Below are 20,032 nucleotides of genomic sequence, written 5' to 3' on the forward strand. Positions count from 1 at the left end.
CTTCAGCATAGAAGCCTAGAATAATTTTATTTTTTAATATATAAGGCCATCTACCAGTAAATTCCCAGGTTGAACGTAATTTTCTTGTTGTTTATACTCTTCCAGCTCATGCTTGGATAGTATATATGTATTTTAAATCTTGCACCATATTTGTAATTAAGTCTCTGCCCATGTTATTGCAGTGTCCATTTATAGTCTTAGTCTGTCAGTGCGTCTTGACTCTTACCTGTTGAGACCTCCTAACTTCTCCTCAAGGTTTCATCCCATCTTCACTCTTAGGTCTTCTCATTCATTATGTGAAGGTGTGTTTGGTTCAGGATTAGCAAATAAACTAAGACAGACAAGATAATTATACTGTGGAACTCAGTTCCAAGATTTTTGAATACTTCAAAAATGAGAAACTTAGTTGGTACTCTAAGGATTTCATGAACCTTATGAGGTGGAGGTCAGTAAAGGACTCTTAGAGCCAAGTTTAAAATGAAGCTCAGTTTATTTTAAAGATAAGAAGCCCCTTTGCTTTTAAGCCTTTTTGCTACACTTACGACTACCTTGTTCTCTGCTTTTAGACCCAGGATACATATTTGCTATTATTTCAGAGTCTTCTATCACAATCTCCTTTTCCTCCTCTTATTTTTACCTCTACCAGGGACTTATTTTTTTGAAACTAGGTTACATTTAGATTGTGCTGTGACTTGGCTAGGTGGTCAGAGGTGACCTTGAATTTCTGATCCTCAAGTACTGGCATTATAGGTGTGTGTTACACATGCACATAGCCAGCCTTCATTGATTGTGAAGAATATCTTCTTAGTTAAAAGTAACAATGATTAATAAGTCACCATGAGGAAAATAGGCTGGCAAGATGGTTCAGTCAGTACAGACAGTTGTTGCTGTACCTGGGGACATCATTTGATCCCTGAACCTACATGTAGAAGAAAGAAGTGACTCCAGCAGGGTGTCCTGACCTCCAGGCATGTATGTGGTACAGGAACTCCCATACATATGTACACACAAAATAAATGAATACATCTTAACGAATATTAAAATAAAATCTATGATAAATGACTATTTTCTACTTATGTTTATTTATGTATCATGCAAGGATAGGATATCATTAAAATTGATACTATATATAATCAGGCAGTGTCCATATTCTGAAAACTGATATTAATAAAATGAACTACAGTGAGGAAGTACTTTTCAAGTATTTGTAAGGAAGTACCTGTTTATTTGGTGGCTTTTTTGTTCTAGATAGCAGTAAACAGTTAAGCAAATCAATTCCTTGTGGAAAATGACTTTGAGTGGATTTTAGTTCTGGGTGTCTGGATATTCAGCTGTGTTATTAGGTGATATTTTGTCTGTTGATGAACAGCATGGGGCTGGGAGGACTGGATGACTTATGCTTGGTGGAAAGCCAGAGTTGTTTTCTTCCCTTGTTATGACTTGAAGAAGCTGTCTGTAGGAGTATAAAAGATATTTTGGGTCCTCTGTAGAACTCAGCTTTTACCTGCTTACGCATCTGCTTACATGGACTCATTTTATTAAACTAATTTAATAACTAAAAGTGCCATAAATAAATAAATAAATAAATAAATAGATAGATAAATAAATAAAGCAAGCAAGCAGCTGGCTTTTCTTTCCTTCCCTCCCTTTCTCTCTCTCTCTCTCCCTCTCTCTCTTTCTGTTCAGACTCCAGATCAGGTCGATGGTTTTTGATTATTTAGTTTAGCTGAAAACAGTCCATTAAAAGTGAATAAATAACATGAGGAGTTATAAAAATGTTAAGATGCAGATGTTAAATGCCTAAGAGTTCATAAATCAAGCCAAGATCTAAGATTCTATGTAAGTTTGTATATAAAAGAAATGAACATTCTACTAGAGGAAATAAAAAGGCAATATTGATTCACTTATTTATGAGTACATCAGTTTCTAAAAGTGTTAGAATGCCTTCTTTCTCTGTAATGTCCTTTCACATTTAAAGATTTTTTTTTTAATTTTAGTTTATGTGTGTCTCACCCATCTCTCCAGCCCCTCCCCTTACAGTTTAAAAGAAACTTCCAGTATTGTACCTATTAATTTACTTACATGTAATTACAGAGCAGCCATCAAAATTGACATAGGCTACTTGAACTTAGTAATGCAGACCAGGATAACCTTGATGATGATAGCTTTTTTCTCTCTCTCTTTCCTTGACTTGGAGTTTACTTGATCACTGCACCCATGTGATTCTAACAAAATTGATTCTGGGTACATTTTACTCAATCTGTTGGTGTTTATACTTGAAGTAACATACCATATTCAGTGCTGCCCTCTTTAGTTACATAGTTTGACTCTGTTTTTTATTGGACAGCACTGCTGTAGGACAGTGAAAATTAAATCGATTTATATTGCATTTAGGCGGAAAGGGTATTTAAACATTCAAAGATTCCACAGTCTTGCAGTTTCTATTTTCTGATTAGTGTAGTCTCTTAAGAGGAAGTTTGCAAACTGCCTTCTGTGGATGAAATGTTAGGATTATGTAACCATGTAAATACCACTAAAGAGTTCTGAATTCTGACTGAATTCTCATTTGGCTGTTTAAGTCACCTTGTAGGGCCCACACACCAAAGTCACTATGGAAGGTAAAGAAGTTTTAGCTACTTTTAATGTCTCCTTTATCTGTTTTTGTTACTCTTACCTTCACCTATTTAGGTATTTATTGAATACTTGGAGGTACCTCCAAGACTTTCATATGTTGACCGTGTTTAGAACACCCAGTCGGTGGATTTTAATACTCAGTGTGAGTTTACTCTTAACTTTTCCTCCTTGTTATTTGATGAGTCTGGGTCCCTGCCACTGACTCCATGTCTTTCCTGTATCCCCAATTTGATTGCATTACCCTTAAGGCTGGCCTCTTACAGCTTACTCCACCTACCTGCATTAAGTGCCAAGATGTTATGTGGACTCTCAGCATGCATATAGCTAAATATTGCCCCTACATGAATTTGGTAAAGTAAGTGCTTTTCATCTTTGTTAAATGAAGTCATGTGCACAGAACCTTGGAGGGGTTCACAGTAACTTCAGAAGGTCTAGAAGTTCAGCGTAGCAAGTTTTGCTGACTCTGCAAAAGCCACCCTCCAACGTTGAAAGTAAAAGGACTTCCCTTCTTAGGATGAGCCCCAAATTTCCTTGAATGGTGATCTGTTACTAAATGCTCTTGCTACTGCCCCATAGAGCCAGGAAGCATAGTAAAGTTGGATACTACTTTATCCTACGTATATATAAACCCACAATTGCCATTAAAGTCTGCTAACATAGATAATACAAGTAATGATGGCTGAGCAAAAAAAAAAATTTTTTTTTAACTAACAACACAGAAATGAGAATAGACTTGTACCTTCTTCCTAGCTGGCAAAAAGGAATTTCTCAGATAGATTAAGTTAGGAAGATGGAGCAGTGCCTACTTTTGCTTTAAGTATTATTATTATAATCACACTAGCCATTAACCATTAAATGTTCATTATCCGAGTCTTGGATTTACACCCTACTTGATGGAAACATTTACAAAATAATTTCCTCTCCTGCCTGTGTCTTCCTAGCTCCTCTCTCAGGAGGTGTCTTTACAGTTTTTTCACAACCCACAGGAGAACATCAGCCTTTCTTTAGGCACGACCTTGCTTGAGTTGCCTATTTAGTTTCCACAGAACAGCTACTGAGTCTCATGAGATATGCCCAACCTCTTTGGAAGGAGCACATGTTGGTTGTTCTAAAAAGGACTGTGGGAACGTCTGCAATATCAGCTTTTGTTGGAGCAAGTTAATGAAACATGGGGCATTATAAGTAGTAAAGTATCAGTTCTTTCAAGTTGGTAGAGGATACGTGCATTATGTAGGAAGTAGTAGGTTTGGACACCATGGAAGAAAGAGAGCAACTAGATTTGCTGAGTCAAAGAATGTTCATATTTTAAATTTTGATGGATATTTATAGACTACCTTAAAACCTATTTACTAGCTTATATTTCCATATTTTCTATCTTCTGAGCTAGTAAATGCATTGTTGGCATTTGATAATCTCTAATTTGCATCATTTTTATTATAACTAAGATTCTTTATTGTTTAAGAGGAGTACCTTTGTTTGTTTGTTTGCATGTATTATTTGTGGCAAAGAGAATAGATAATGTATTCAACACGTCTCCCGCCAAAGGCTCTTAACCCTAAACTCTGGAACTCATAAATATGCTAGCAACCTTGAAAGTTTGACTCCATTGCAATGGAGAGCTTGTCTTGGATTACCTCAGTGGGCCCAGTCTAATCCCATAGGTTTCTAAAAGCAGTGTTTTTCCAACTGTGGAACTATGATCAGAGAGAATAAATTTCAGAAAGATTCATACAAAAGTAACCCAAACCCAAGGGGCTGAGGAATGTTAATGGTGTCTAGGAGCTTTTTCTCTCCTAGCCTCTTGAAAGGAATGCAGCATTGCCAATACCTTTATTTTTGCTAAGTGAAACTGAACTTTCAAGTCATAGAGCTGTATAAATTTGTTTATAAACTACTCAGCTGGCAATTTTTGGATTGTGCCAGGCTTTTTACATGGGAGCTCACATGAGACTTACTTCCTCACGCTTACATGGCAAGTGCTCTGGACTCATCTGTCTCCCATGGCTCTCTTACGGTTTTTTTGAAGACAGGATCTCATTACGAGATTTGAGATTATGGAAATCACATGCCAGCTGTCGAAGTTTTAGGTATGTACTCTGGCATGTTGATGATATTGTCAATAAGAGCTTTGAATGTTCATTCAGCACCTATTCATCCTTCAGATTAAAAAACAAAATTCTGCTTCTTTCTCTTTGAGGATTTTCCAGATATCTGACTTGGTTAGATGTGTTTCCATTCTGTAAACAATTGGTGACAGACTTAGAAAATTGATTATTGATTCTTAGCTATGACTAATAATCTTTACTCAAGGTTTTGAATGGGCCTTGCTTCCACAAAACCATAGTAAATACAAAGCAAGACATTTCCAGAATATGCATAGTAACATTAGAAAGTTAATTTAATCAGATCATTATTAGCCACCTGTGTCTGAGTAGACTCAGTGCTAAGCATGTCATAGTATGTCTTTGTTTACTTCTTACAACACTTTGGTAATAGGCATTACTTTACTCTATAGGCCAGGAAAATGGAATAGGGAAAGCCTAAGGTTATCTCACTTTTAATTGGTGGGATTGCCTTAAAACTTTAAACAGGTTTTTTAATTGCAAAATACAATTTTAAAAATTAGAATGTGGAAACAATAAAAAAATCAGATGTCTGGGACTAAATTAGATTCCATTGGACAACAAAGAAGCCAGAAATATAAACTGGATAAAAGAAAGCATCAACAAATGGTACTGGTCAAACTGCATGGCTGTGTGAAGAATATAAATAGATCTGTATTTGTTACCCTGCAAAAAAACTCAAGTTGAAATGCAGGATAAGGCCAAGATACCCTGAATCTGATAGAAGAAAAATAGGAAATAGTTACCCAGGAAAAGGGTACCTCAATTGTCCCATAAAATTGGCCTGTGGGCATGCTGTGGGGCATTTTCTCAGAATTGAGGTTGAAGGGCCAAGCTCACAGAGGGTGGTGCCATCCCTGGGCAGATAGTCCTGGGTTGTATAAGAAGCAGCTTCCTTCCATGGTCTCTGCTTTATTCCTGCTCCCATGTTCCTGTCTTGAGTTTTACCTTGCCTTCCCTTGATGACAGATTATAACCTATAAGCCCAATAAATAAGCCTTTTCATACCCCAGGTTGTTTCCAGTCAGTGTTTTATCATAGCAACATAAGCCATATTAGAGCACACAGACATGATGTGTACACAGATACATGCATATAAACATCATTTGGTACTTTGGATTGATGGTTACTACCTGGGAAATGTTTCTTTTACCTTTAAACTTACTAGTGTAGAAGAGTAATTAGACTTAAAACTTCCTAATTGTATTCAGTCCTTAATTTTCTTATTCAAGTGAGAAAATAACTACCTCAAGATTAGTACAACAAAGTTCTGAGAAAGATCTCTGAAAAGCACAGACCAGTCTCCCATGCTTACTGCACTTTGCATTCTTTTATCTCAGTAATGAGTAATAATCTTACTTAAAGTGTGCAAGGCTTAATTATTGACTTGTAAGCCAAATGTGATGATGCTTGCCTATCACCCCAGCACCCAGGATCTGAGGCAGGTCTCAAGTTTGAGGGAAACCTGGGCTACATCCTGAAATCCTGTCTCTTGCCATCCTCCAAATGAAGGGGATCTGAGCGATCTCTTTGTTATGTCTTTACCTGAGAGGTGCAAAGCCTCTACAGGAAAGGGAACATAGTTTCTCTATTTTGTGTATGTGTGTGACTTAAAAAAAATAGTGCTCACCAGTTAATTGACTAGATGACTGAGTTGTAATGTGCTGGTTTTCTCAGTGTTTACCTTAACACTTTGAATGGTAAGGGTGTTCCTGAAATAGGCCATAATGAATACTGTAAAAATAATAATTAAGAAATGTTGCAGTAAACCTCCAACCTAAAAAAGCCCAGGCAAAGAAATCACAACTCAGTTGATATGAATAAAAGCTACGCACCAGATTCCCCATCTATGAGACCCCTTATAACTTGCAGTTTCTCCACACCATGTGCTTCTGCTCCGTTGTCCGTCAGTCCGTCCGTCCTTCCTTCCCTCCCTCCCTCCCTTCCTCCCTCCCTCCCTCCCTCCTTCCTTCCTCCTCTTCCATCGCCCTCTCTTCCCTTGTCTCTCCCTTCCCCCCCAAACTTTTCAGCTCCACCTTCCCTTCTGCTGCCCAATCACCAGCTCTAGCCTTTAGTTTACAAGTTAAGGTGGGGAGAAGGTTCACAAGAAGTCACCTGTATATGTGATTCACTCCTTGTCTGCAGCCCTTCCCAGGAAAGCAGAAATAGCATCAAAATACAAGGCTAGGGCTAGCCGCAACAAAAAAATATTTTGTCATTGTAAGCATACAGGAGGTGGGGGCATGGACAGTTAATTTGTGTACTGAACACACCTTATGGGGTTCTAGTTTTCAATTTGTGGAGAGGAGGAGCAGTTAATTATTTTTTATGGTTAGAAGATGGTAGTTTTCCTCTCCTGTGTATAGACAACTTCCATATCATCAAGACTTTTCCTCATGCTTTTCTATTCATTTCCTGTTGCTGCTGGAACAAATTACCACAGCCCCAGTATCTTTAAGGCAATAGAAATTATTATATTGTAACTTGGGAGCCAGAAATTTTAATAAACTATTTAGTTAAGTTCACATTGAGATGTGTGTCAGTTGGTATATTATAGAAGAGGATAGAGGCAGAGGAGAGGCAAAATTAGGAAAATAATTTATTTTACAAATGTTAAGGATAGTCAGACAAAGCATAAAATACAAACAGGTGATTGCAAATACTTAGGAACACCTGAGAGTAGCCATAGCAGAACAAGAAATTCTGTTTTATGTAGCTAAGGTTGAAAATACATTAATTGAAAATTTTGTGGTTAAAACTATGTGCTATCTCTATAAAAGAAACATATATCTGATTAAAGAGCAGTACAGGAGTGTGTGTTGCGGGCAGGTGTTAAGCTGAAGAGATGACTCAGTGACTAACAGTCTTTCTACTCTTTCAAAGGACCAGCTTCAGGAGATCTGATTCCCTTTTCTGGCCTCTGTAGACGCTGTGCTGAGTGTGTGTGTGTGTGTGTGTGTGTGTGTGTGTGTGTGTGTGTGTGTGTGTGTGTGTGTACGAGTGTGCACGGGCACATATGCCCCCTCACTGATGTGCACATATACATAGTATTTTTAAAAAGTACAAAGAAACAGAATTTTGGGAATTCATAGTCCCTTCTAAGTTATACAAATGGGACATTAAGGTTTTTTGGTCTAAAGAGCAAATTTCTTAATAGATAATATTCAAGCTCCATCATTAGGATAATAGTTCTTCACTACTTAACTAAGCTTACAGCATTCTTTTTAAAATAGTCTATGTCTTTTGGTGAGGAAGTTCTTTGCTATGGCATGGAGTGGAGGTCATAGGAAAACTTGAGTATGTTTTCATCTTCTATCACATGGGTCCTGGGGATGAACTCGGTTGTTCAGCTTAATGGTAAACGTTTTTACCCATTGAAAAAGCTCTCTGACTTCAAGAAGTGGTAGGTAATAGAATCCAACTTGATACGTGTAAGAGCCATGTGCATTTTTTTAAACAATTGGGTCATCTCTTCACCCACTTTAGCATCTTAAGTAAACCGTAATCTTACTACACTTGCAGGGAAGCAAAACCGCAGTAATGTTCCAGAAAGAAAAATCAAACTGATGCCAGCCAGTCACAGTTCTGTGAGTCAGTCTTGTGCCACTGTGCTTGGTTACTACTTTTTCCAGTCGCTTAGTTAACAGAATAAATATCAGCTGATAATAACAAGATAAAATACAGCACTTTAACATGAACAGTAAACTGTGCTGGTCATCTTCCCATTGTTGTGAAAAATACATGAGGAAAACAGCTTTAAAGGAAGTAATCTTATTTTGGCTTAGAGTTTCAGAGATCTCAGTAGGTGATGACTTGGCTCAGGCACTTTGGGTCTGTGGTAGGGTCAATAGTATGCTAGGGAATTCACACCCTCAAACAGCTGCTTAATCCCTACTGGGAAAGGAAGCAAAAAGGGGAATGGAACAAGGGCCTTATATGTTCTCTGAGGGCATGCTCCTATGACAACATGAAAGATTTCCACAGATAAGTTTGATTGATGAATAAGCAAGATATTTACCCCTCTATTATTTATTAAAATGGTATAGGCTTCTCACTGGTAGAAGAAAATTTGAAATGTGGGCTTCTAAGTTTATAATATATTCCAGAACAGTTGGAAACTTAGAAGCAATTAATAAATATAGCAACAATTTGTTCTTGTCTTAACGTTGAACCAAATGTGTACACACATAGGGTAGGTGACAATTTTTCTGTGGGATCCATGATCACATGTTCAGGGTGGACCAGATATGCTCTCTCTACCAAAATGAATTGAAAGAGGAGTCCTATAGTCTTATTGTAGGCTGAATCTTCAAAATAAAGAATAATCTGTAGTGTGTGAGTTTCCCCTTAAAGTTAGGGTTTTTCCCCATATATTATTATGGCTGTAAGTAATATACACAGCAGTTACTACATAGTAATTAATACTGTCTTTGGCTTTTCAAACAAGACCAACAGATTGACTTTCTTGTTGTTATGGAAGAGCTAATGTCTCATCTTTGTGTCTGTTTTAGTAATAGTTATGCACGAGTGCGAGCTGTGGTGATGACCAGAGATGACTCAAGTGGTGGATGGCTACCACTCGGAGGGAGCGGACTGAGCAGCGTCACTGTCTTCAGAGTCCCTCATCAGGAAGAGAATGGCTGTGCGGACTTTTTTATCCGTGGAGAGAGACTCAGAGACAAAATGGTAATGTTTAATATAGCTGTCACTGTAATTTTATGGTACTTTCTGAAAAAATGAATTATCTGTTTAAAATTCTCACTGATACATTATTTACGAGAGAATTAATTTTACCTGTGACTCAGTGACTATTTCTTGGGAATTGCTTTTATATTTATGTTAAAGATGTGACTGTTTCTAACTGGGTCTGAGAGTAATGACAATATATTGCAAGGGGCTGCCACTTTACTGTTTAGTTTAACTAGGAATGTTCACAGAGAGCTCTCTACCCTCCCTCACTTTCTCCTTGTTCCTTAGGCCAAAGGTCAGCAAATCCCAGTCTGAAGGGCAGATTCAGGCATGCCACCTGGTCTTTTTATTGGTTTTTATTCAGACCACAAGCTAATGAATTTTGGGGGATGCAGGGGGTTATTTATTTTAAACATTTTCAATGAGTTGATGCCTGTAACCTCAACGGTTAGGAATCCAAAGCAGAAGGATTTTGATTTGAGGTCAGCCTGGAATGCATAGTTCTAGGCTACCCTGATCTGACCTACACAGTGAGACCCTATCTCAAAAAACAAGGGCTGGTAAAGTCAAAGAACCATAATTTTGTGACTCATAAAATTAGGTGAAATCAAACTTTGGGGTCCATAAATAAATAGTTTTTAATTAAAAAATCAATTTATATGTATATAGATGTTTTGCTTACATATTTGTCTGTTTACTCCACCCATACCTAGTGCCTTAGGAAGCCAGAAGAGGGTATTGGATTCCTTGGAACTAGAGTTACAGATGATTATGAGAGGCTGTTTGAATTCTGGGAATGAAACCCCGGGTCCTCTGGAAGAGCAGTCTGTGTTTCTAAATGTTGTTGTGCCATCTCTTCAGTCCCATGCCAATTGTTTTTTGAGTTTAGCTGAAGTCATTCATTTATATTTATTACTGTTTTCATGCTATAAAGACAAGACAGTAGTAGCAACAGAGGCCTTAAGTGTATGGTTCTCTGCGGAGAAACCGCTTATTCCTGCCCCTTAGACTTTTGGAGGTCTCAGGTCTCTTAGTTCCCCATAAATCTTTTTAGCCACATAAGGTAATAACCAGTCTGATTACTAGATTCACTGGCCAATCTGATTCTTAACACAATTATTTTATACCTTTGTTTATGTTTTTTTTATATAAAAATATTTTAAATGGCAGTTTACTGTTTGATTTTAATTGTCATTTTTAATTGGTGTGGAAGGCTTATTCTCATTTTATCTGAGAGCCCAAAGCTACTAAGTATCCGAAGTTGAGTAGCATTAATGTCATTCCTGTATCAAGGAAATAGCATATACATAGAAGCAAAATAGAAATTGTGTTGAAAATTCCTAAGTTCCTTTAAAGTAACTAGAAACCCTTTAAATATATTTGTAGATGAGTTAGTTTTATGAGAAATATTTTAGATTTAAATCATTTTTTTTAATGCATGAACATTTTGAATGCAACTGGGATTTGGATTTCATAACGTTTTTCACTGAATCATTTCAATAGCATAGAAAGTTGGTAAACTAAATTTTGGCCAAATTTCTCCCATGGTTAGAATTATCCTAAGTGATCTTGAAATACTCCATTGTTTTGTGGGCTTATAATTATTTCCTAATGTTACACATGGCACAGTGAACCACAGTTAACTAGAATATATTCAGTTTTGTGAAAAACTCCAGTTGAAATCAGAGGATAATAGAATAAACTTATAAAGTTTATAAAGGTGATTCTGTACCCACACAGAATGGTGTCTGCACATTTGATGCTGTTTGAAGCTTGGAGACACTAAGTAGCCACCATGTTGTAAGTAGTCTCTGATTTGATAACCAGGTTTGTTAAAAAATAAGTTGTAGATTAAAATAGTTTTTAAAAACTAGTCAAATATGGAATTTAAAATTGGAGAAATGTTTTCTAGTAAAAACCATTTTAATGTTAATTATGGAACCCAAACAGTATAATTTGAAGTGAGGCTACTCTGAGGTACCTCTCGTTGATGGAGACAGTGAGTGTTCAGTATGTAGCTTAACAATACAATGCAGAAAGTGAACCTGGGATTCAGAAGAACGATCTTATTGTAATGATGGGACAAGAGAGAGAGTGAGGGGATAGGGAAGCACATCCGCAAGCACAGTGCCTGCTCCTGGGGCAGGACCGTCCGTAATGCTAGTGGGAAGGAGAGAGGGTTTCTGGTAGTCGTGCTGACCAGGTTTCACCTAACCGTAGGCTGCAAGGAAATAAGCAGAGCAAACGTGACCTCAAGGAGACTTCACTTCCAGTTGGAAGGTTGCTGTGCTTGTTCAAGAGATACACTGTAATGAAGTATTTTTGGTTATGGAGGCTTAGGGACAAAGGTATAGGCAATAACTCAGGAGTGTATAACTTGGAAATAGCAAAGTATGCAGTCTCAAGTCAAAGGAGACAGAAGCATTGAAATCAAGAGATAATATTTAAGGATGGCAGTGTCTTTCTGTGACTTGTTTTGTTGAGTTGTTTTATTCTAGTTCTTCCTCCCCCCACCCCCCGGGGTCTAGTTATTGTTTTTTCAAGGTTTTCTGACTACAAATATGGAAATTCTTAAAGTTCTTTCCAAATTAATAATTGCTTTCTTTTAAAGATTTTCCTACTAAATAAACATTATATTTTAACAGTTTTCCATGTGGTAATTAATTTATTTGCTAGACAATATCCTGTATCTGTTTCTGGGCTGCATCTTCAATGTTTAGTTCCTTAGATGGATGATAGAAGTGAAACTCTTGCTCTTCAGGCTCCTGAATGAACTGTAGCCTTTAAGAAAATAAATACTAGGAAGAGGTACATAAGGCCACTGCTGACTAAGACACATACTGGGCAAGACTAAAGGATGCTTATAAGGCCCCAGAAGAAAGAAGTTTGTTGTTTGTTTGTTTCTGGTTTCCCCCTATGATTTGGTACCCTTTTTCTGACCTTGTGCATCAGGCATGCACAAAGTACATAGACCTGTTTACATGCACATAAATCTTTAAAAGTTTAATTAACAAAAAATCTGGCAGGAAGGAGACGGTAAATAGATGCTCACATGTTCCCAAGTAATGGTAGAGAGCAGATCTCCATTCTGTTGCCACAAACCAAAAACAGGATTGGGTGAGATAGAGTACTTTGAGAAAATCAGTTTTGCTGTTAATAATTGGAATTGAAACAAATGCCAGCAGTGTTCATCCAGTCCACAGTTAACCTGTGCATTTCAGAGTCTAGCCACAGATACAGAAATAAGTTATGCTCTTAGTATCTTTCTGAATAGGTGTAAGTGAGCTTTGTGGCTTTGTTTCAGCAGTAGTGTTACAGCAGTTAATTCGTTAACACAGCTGATATTCCTTGAAGAGGAAAAACCCTGCTGGTTACCATTACTGTTTGCGGTCTTCTGAACTCCTGTGGTACCTGGTGCATGAAAGTTAGGATTGGGAGTTACCAGTTACCCTGCCAGCTGTCAGACAGCTTCGCCTTTCCTACTGTAACCTCTTTTGAGCCCATGCCTCCCATTTCTTAAGATTCAGTTGTGTGTTTTAAATGCTATTGCACTGATTTATGCTGATATGGTGTGTTACACTTATGTTGATGTTATCTTTCTCGTTGTTGCCTAATCCTGGTATTTTCCTACTAGTTCTCCTGTCCTGTCCTGTCCTGTTCTGTTCTGTTCTGTTCTGTTCACCTTTGAACTATAGGCTGTTTCTTCTTTCACTTTCTTGGTGCTGGGGATTGAATTTAAGACCTTATATTTATTAGGCAAAAATTGTACCACTGACCTACACTTCTGTCCAGACTACTAAATGTTTATACCGTCCTAACTACTGAATTAAGTCTAATCTCCAACTGAAATTATTGGCGGAATTATTAGCGGTACATACTAGCTTTCTCCACTACTTTTATTAGATGCTAAATAATAACCTGACCATCTACACTTTTAGTTGGCTGGTTAATTAATGTTAATCCTGTCTGTATTTAATCACTTACGGTTAGAGCCTTTCTATGTGCTGGGCTTCCTGCTTAGTCTGCCATAATACATTATTGATGGATGCAAAAATGTTTGTCTTTGTAGTTCTGGATGTCATAGAGTCGGAGATCAATGCAATGGTGTTACCTGCTTAGTTTTTGACGAGGGCACCTCCTAGATGGCATTCACCGAGTCCTCTGGTCTCGAGAGAAGAGTGCTGTTATCTCTTTCATTACAAGGGCACTTGCTTCATAATAACTTAGGCTTTGTCTGTATGGCCTCATTTGACATTTTCCACTTTTTCACAGGCCCTGTCTTCAAAGAAAGCCACATTGGAGGAATTTGCAGGGACTAAGTTCAGTTTCAGTGGCTTCCTGCTTAACTCTTGGTTGGTAGATTTTTAGGCAAACATACTTTACTATGTTATTATAACTGTTTATAGAGGATTTAGATCTTGCTGGCAGTAGTTGTCCTCGTTGTCTATTACTTTCTTTTTTTTTAATTTAATTTTATTTTTAATTTTTTTTACACTCCATATCCCATTCCCCCCACCGTCCCCCCCATCCTCCTACTGTTCCACATCCCACACCTCCTCCCCACTCCATCTCCATGTGGATGCCCCCCATCCCACCTGACCTCTAAACTCCCTGGGGCCTCCAGTGTCTTGAGGGTTAGGTGCATCATCTCTGAATGAACACAGACCCGGAAGTCCTCTACTGTGTGTGTGTTGGGGGCCTCATATTGGTGTATGCTGCCTGTTTGGTGGTCCAGTGTTTGAGAGATCTCTGGGATCCAGATTAATTGAGACTGCTGGACCTCCTACATGATCGCCCTTCTCAGCTTCTTTCTGCCTTCCCTAATTCAGCAACAGGGGTCAGCTGCTTCTGTCCATTGGTTGGGTGCAAACATCTGCATCTGACTCTTGTCAGGCTGCTTGTTGGGTCTTTCGGAGTGATAGATCCCTTTTTGTGAGTGCTCCATAGCCTCAGTAGTAGTGTCAGGCCTTGGGACATCCCCTTGGGCCTGTTGCTGGACCTTCTTTTCCTCAGGCTCCTCCTCTCCATTTCCATCCCTGTGGGGTGGCAACCCCATCCCTCATTTGATGCCCTGTCTTCTGCTGGAGGTGGGCTCTATAAGTTCCCTCTCCCTACTGTTGGGCATTTCATCTAAGGTCCCTCCCTTTGAGTACTGGGAGTCTCTCACCTCCCAGGTCTCTGATGCATTCTAGGCAGTCCCCCCCCCCCAACTCCCCATTTCCTGAGGTTGCCTGTTTACATTCTTTCTGCTATTGTTCCTCAGTCCTTTTCCCTCACCCAATACCAGATCAGGTTCCCCTCTCCCCACCACCCTGTTACTTTCTTGTAAAGTATGTTTTTCCTCACTCTTTGAGAACTGTAAATGGTTTATCTTTAAGACATACAAATGTATTTATTCAATCCTTTTTACACATCCGTAAATATTACCATCTTCTTAAAGTTCTTCTTGCAATCTTTTTCCCTTAGGTACCAAGTAGAACTTTCTGAATAATATTTGGCACTACTGATGATTAAAAATCCCTTTTTCTTTGTGAATTTATAGTTGTTCTGGTGTACATAGAAATATAATATTGACTGCTACCTGGAGACTGTTACTTTATTGTAGTCATAACACTTTTGTATTTCTTACCTGCCACCAGAATTTGATAACTAATTTTAATGAAGTTCGATTTAGAATGTGTCTCATAGATATTCAGTTATACTGAAATAAATATAAGTTATTAACCTTACAAAATAATGTGAAGGAATCTTCTGTATATCCTCTTCCCAATTTTCCCAGCGATGATAACATTTTCTAAGACTATATTATCATATTATTCTAGAATATTCATACAATCACCCAGACATTTCTGTTTTATCCTTAGTCATTTATTAATGTATTTAGAACTGTAGAGTTTAATCACGTATGTTAGCATTAATAGGCTGATGCAAAGCAGATCAATGACTCCTTCCTGTTGATATTTTATAGCCATATACATATCCCTCTTAGCCTGACAAGCACTGCTTTGTTCTCTGATTCTATGATTTCTGTCATTTCCAAAATGTTATAAAAGTGAAATTGTAAGTATTCACTCTTTCAGGATTGTCTGTTTTTCATTCAGCATAACTCATTTTAAGAGTTGGGTTTTTTGTTTTTTTTTTTTTTTAATATTTTATAATCTGTAATAGTTTTGTTTTACTCATGTTTGTTTTTCTTAGTCATTGACTTATAAAGGTGAGATTTCTGGGTCCTTTCCAGATTGAACCATTTCATAGATAAGGCCACCATGAACATTTGTATGTATACATTTTACTGTGTCTTTGTGGACATAATGTTACTTTTTCTAGGATATATGATCAAAACTTAATTTGCTAGATTATGTGATGTTCATTTTTTAATGGTATAAGAAGTTGCCAAATTTTTTTTGAAAGTAGTCATGCTGTATTAAATTTGCTCATTGGGTACCTAAATGTTCCCAGCATGTCATGGACTCACTTGTTAATTATGGCAGTTGGATATCTAGTGAAAAGTCATAGTAGGGTTCATTTGTGTTTCTGTCGTAGTTGATCATATCACAACCTTTACCCATTTCCTTACTAGACTGCTCTTTTCTGTCAGTGCTCAGTCTGTGTTCTAGATGCTAGCCAGCTCTTCCTGGGAATATGTAACTATGCACGTGCTTTCTCCCAGCCTTTTTTTTTTTTTTTTTAATTTAACAGACTTGTAGAGCTTTACATTTTGATAAAGTTCAATAGATCTGTTTTCTTTAATAGACTGTGGTTGTGATGTCAGATCCATGAACTCTTCTCTAACTGTGGTTTCTGAGTCTATATCCCGGAATTTGTTCTATGAGGGTTATAGTTTTGTAGTTTATATTTAAACTCACGGTCCATTTTAGACTAATTTTTAGTTAATGTGGTACTTAAATCAAGATTCTCTGTTTTGGGGCAGGATGTTAAGACTGTGGTTGTTGTTTTTCTCTGTAGCGTGTCTTTAAGAGGTTGTCCTTCCCCCTTGAGTCACCCTCTCTCTCATTCTCCTGCTCATCCAGTCTTTCTGCAGATGCTGTATCCCATGCTGCTGTCCTGTGCATCAGCACAAAGACCTAGGAGAGGGAGCCCTCTCACTGTTGTCTTCTCTTCTCAGGATTGTCACAGCCTTTTCCTTCTGTGTAAATTCTAAAGCCTTACTGGGACCTTCACAGATATTCTTAATGATGAAGCATCTAAAATCTGTTTAGATCTCTAAATTCTTAAAATTTAAAGAAAGGCATATTTATTTTGTACATTAGATATTAAGTTCTTTTGGTTTTTGGTTTTCTTTTTTTTTTCAGTTTTTTTTTTATTAGATATTTTCTTTATTTACATTTCAAATACTATCCCAAAAGTTCCCTATACCCTCACCCAGGTTTTTGGTTTTCTTATCTGCTAAAATTTTTATGCTCCAAACTCATTTTAAAAATTCAGCCATGGTTGCCCCAGATAGGCTCCACATCCCTCCTCCACCCTTATGTCCCTTATCATTCTTAGAGTTGTCTGATTTTCATGCTCATTCAATAGGCACTTAGAAGTAGTTGTATATTTCACTAAGGAGGTTATTTTCTAGAGAGTACAGTCTGTGTGATTCCTTTTTAAAAATTACTTACTTATTTTATGTATCTGAGTACACTGTAGTTGTCTTCAGACTCACCAGAAGAGGGCATAGGATCCAATTGCACATGTAGTTCATGGGAATTGAACTCAGGACCTCTGGAAGGACAGTCCGTAGTACTCTTAACACTGAGCTATCTATCCAGCCCTGTGTGATTCTTTGCCAAGATATATTTTATGTTGTCAGTAAATTCATTTAAATGTTATACATCTTAAAGACCATCTTACATGCATTTGTTTGCATGTGTGTGGCAGATGAAACTTTAATCTTGTTCAAATCGACTTTACCTTTCCTACTTGGAATCTATTTTCTAGGTCTCCACTTACTTTCTCCATTTTATATGATCCAAGATCTTGCTCAGGGCATGGCCCTGTCCACAGTTGGGACAGATCTTCACTCAATTAATGTAATCAAGATAGTTCCCCACAAGTGTGCTTGGGGCCTGTCTCCATGTGAATTTTAGATTCTATAAAGTTGAGAATTAAGACTAACTAATTCAGTAACACTGAATACTTTGTGTGTTACCTCAGTTATTCAAAGTAAGCTGGACAGTAAGTAGAGATAGAATCGTATCCAACTGGTCTTGGGTGCAAGGCCCACAGACTTAACAAGTTATTGTATCAAATTTCTTTTTCATCATCTTTCTTCTTGCTTTGGAAGTGTGGATATTATATTATATTTCTGTGTATTATGTTTTTCATAACTCAATATTGTTATTTTGGACACTTCACTAAAAAGTATTAATGCTCATTAACTTTATGTGATGAATATACCTGAGTGGATTTGGAGTCACCGAGGAAACCCTTCCGGGTCTCTGAGAGTGTTTCCACAGAAGTTTAATTAAGAAGGAGGAAAAATAAACCCAGAATGTGGGCTACACTATCCTGTGGGCTAGGGACCTCGGCTGAAGACAAAAGGACCAAGTAGCTCCAGTCTCCATCTTCATGTCCTTCCTGACTGTGGACTCTGTGTGACCAGCTGCCTCATGCCACTGCTACTTTTCCTGCTGGAATGGGCCTTACTCCTCAGACTGAGTCAGAACAACCCGTTCTTTCTCAGTTATCTTTCTCAGGCGTTGTGAGAAGAAGCTAACATACCACCTCCCCACTTTCTTTTCATTTGTAACTGCATAACAGCACAGAGGCCTGGTTTTTTCTCTTTTTCTTTAATACTGAATTTTAACAAATTAATGGTAGTAGTAGGATATTTTTCATTCTAGAGTTTAGTATAGTTTTTATAATTAACATCTATTTACTCTTTTTTTTTATCTATTTACTCTTAACAGAAGAATAGGGATAATACATTTTTACTTTCCAACATATGTATACTTATTAATAATCAAGATTTCAAAAAGATACTAATTACTTTTTAATTTGTTCTTTGCTAACCAGCCACATTCTAAATGGATCAGTCACACATCATTTAGGGGTTATTCTTGACAAAGGCTGAGAGTATCTCCCATATTAAAGACTTCATATAATATGTGATTCTAGAACCTTATATTAGAAATTTTAAAAATGTTATCAGACATGATTAGAATATAGACTGAGGTAAATGACATAATTAGAATTAAAACAGATAAAATGTTTCCATGTTAAATTTAATTGCTGTGTTGCATATAACAAACAGCATTGTCTTAAGAAACACTTCCACGTATTGAAGAGCAATGGGACATCAAATTATAGCCTCCATACTACAGTTCAGATAACATAAACAGAAGTGTTTGGTGAGGTGTGTACATCTGTGGCAGACTACTCACATAGCCTGTGAGGCCATAAATGCAGTTCCGGCACTGCAAAAGTAGACAAACAGATGAAGTGAATGTATAGAGAGAATGTTAAAGATAAAAAGTAAAAGGAAGAAAGGAATTTACCTGTTGTTACTTACTTGAAACCATTTCAGAAAAACAAAACAAAACAAAAACCCCCCAAAAACCAAAGATACAAAGCTGTGTTGTCCTGCAAATGACATGAAACTATTACTCACTCATTATAGGATCTATTCAATACTATTGTATTTTTAAAATGAGTATTTTCAAAACGAGGAACCAGAGCTTTGAAAAGTTATATAGCCAGAGCCAGGCATGGTGGCTCATAACTTTAATCCCAGCACTTAGGAGGCAAAGTCTGAGAGCTTGAGGCCATCCTGGTCTACCTAAGAAGTTTCAGACCAGTCAGAACCTTCTCAGGGAAACCTTGTCTCAAAGGAGAAAAAAAAGTTTATAACCCAGCTATTATAATGACAAATAAGTGATCTGCTTCTGTAGTGGATCTCTTAAGAAATTTAGAGAAGGAATGGCTGGAAGATATAATTAATGGGAAACACTTGTCTAGCATGCACAAGGCCCGTTGGTTAGATCACCAGAACCACGGGAAGAAAGGTAGGGTGATCTTTGAAATTTTCTCCTGTCTGTTCCCCAGATTCTCTCAAAATATTTCTAAGTCTATTCTTCTAAGAGTTTTGTATGCAGCACTGGGTTTTTTCTTTTAAATTACGGTATAAATATACATTCTGTTTACAACCTGTATGGTCTTTTTGATCCCATCTTAATTTCTTTATCAAGTTGACTTGGTGAAGATTATAATCAAGGCCTCAGTTTATTTAAAATGGTTCCTTTTATTTATAGTCCTCAGTGTTTACTAAGAGCTACATTAGATACATTTTGTATGTTCATTAACCTTGGCACCTGATTTTGCAGGTGGTTTTGGAATGTATGCTTAAGAAAGACCTCATCTATAATAAGGTCACTCCCACATTTCACCACTGGAAGATCGATGACAAGAAGTTTGGCCTTACCTTTCAGAGTCCTGCTGATGCCAGGGCTTTTGATCGAGGCATTCGAAGAGCTATAGAGGATATATCTCTAGGTAGGTTTCATTATTCTTATCTGAATATTATTTATAAGTAGTAGATATTCTTTTTTTGAACTTTGACCTAAAGTAGTTGCTGTCCTTTA

General features: G+C 37.4%; 1 protein-coding gene across 2 annotated transcripts in view; it reads left to right on the plus strand.

The window, feature by feature from the left end:
• The window catches only part of Spred1 (sprouty protein with EVH-1 domain 1, related sequence), a 61,209-nt gene that overhangs the window by 22,653 nt on the left and 18,524 nt on the right, over positions 1 to 20,032 (plus strand). For both annotated transcript variants that reach the window (NM_033524.3, NM_001277256.1), the window contains exons 2-3: positions 9,269 to 9,443; positions 19,775 to 19,943. In NM_033524.3, coding sequence (NP_277059.1) covers positions 9,269 to 9,443; positions 19,775 to 19,943 — 344 coding nt within the window. The remainder of the gene's footprint in view (positions 1 to 9,268; positions 9,444 to 19,774; positions 19,944 to 20,032) is intronic.

This window comes from Mus musculus, chromosome 2 (genome assembly GCF_000001635.26).
Source record: "Mus musculus strain C57BL/6J chromosome 2, GRCm38.p6 C57BL/6J".
Lineage (NCBI taxonomy): Eukaryota > Metazoa > Chordata > Mammalia > Rodentia > Muridae > Mus > Mus musculus.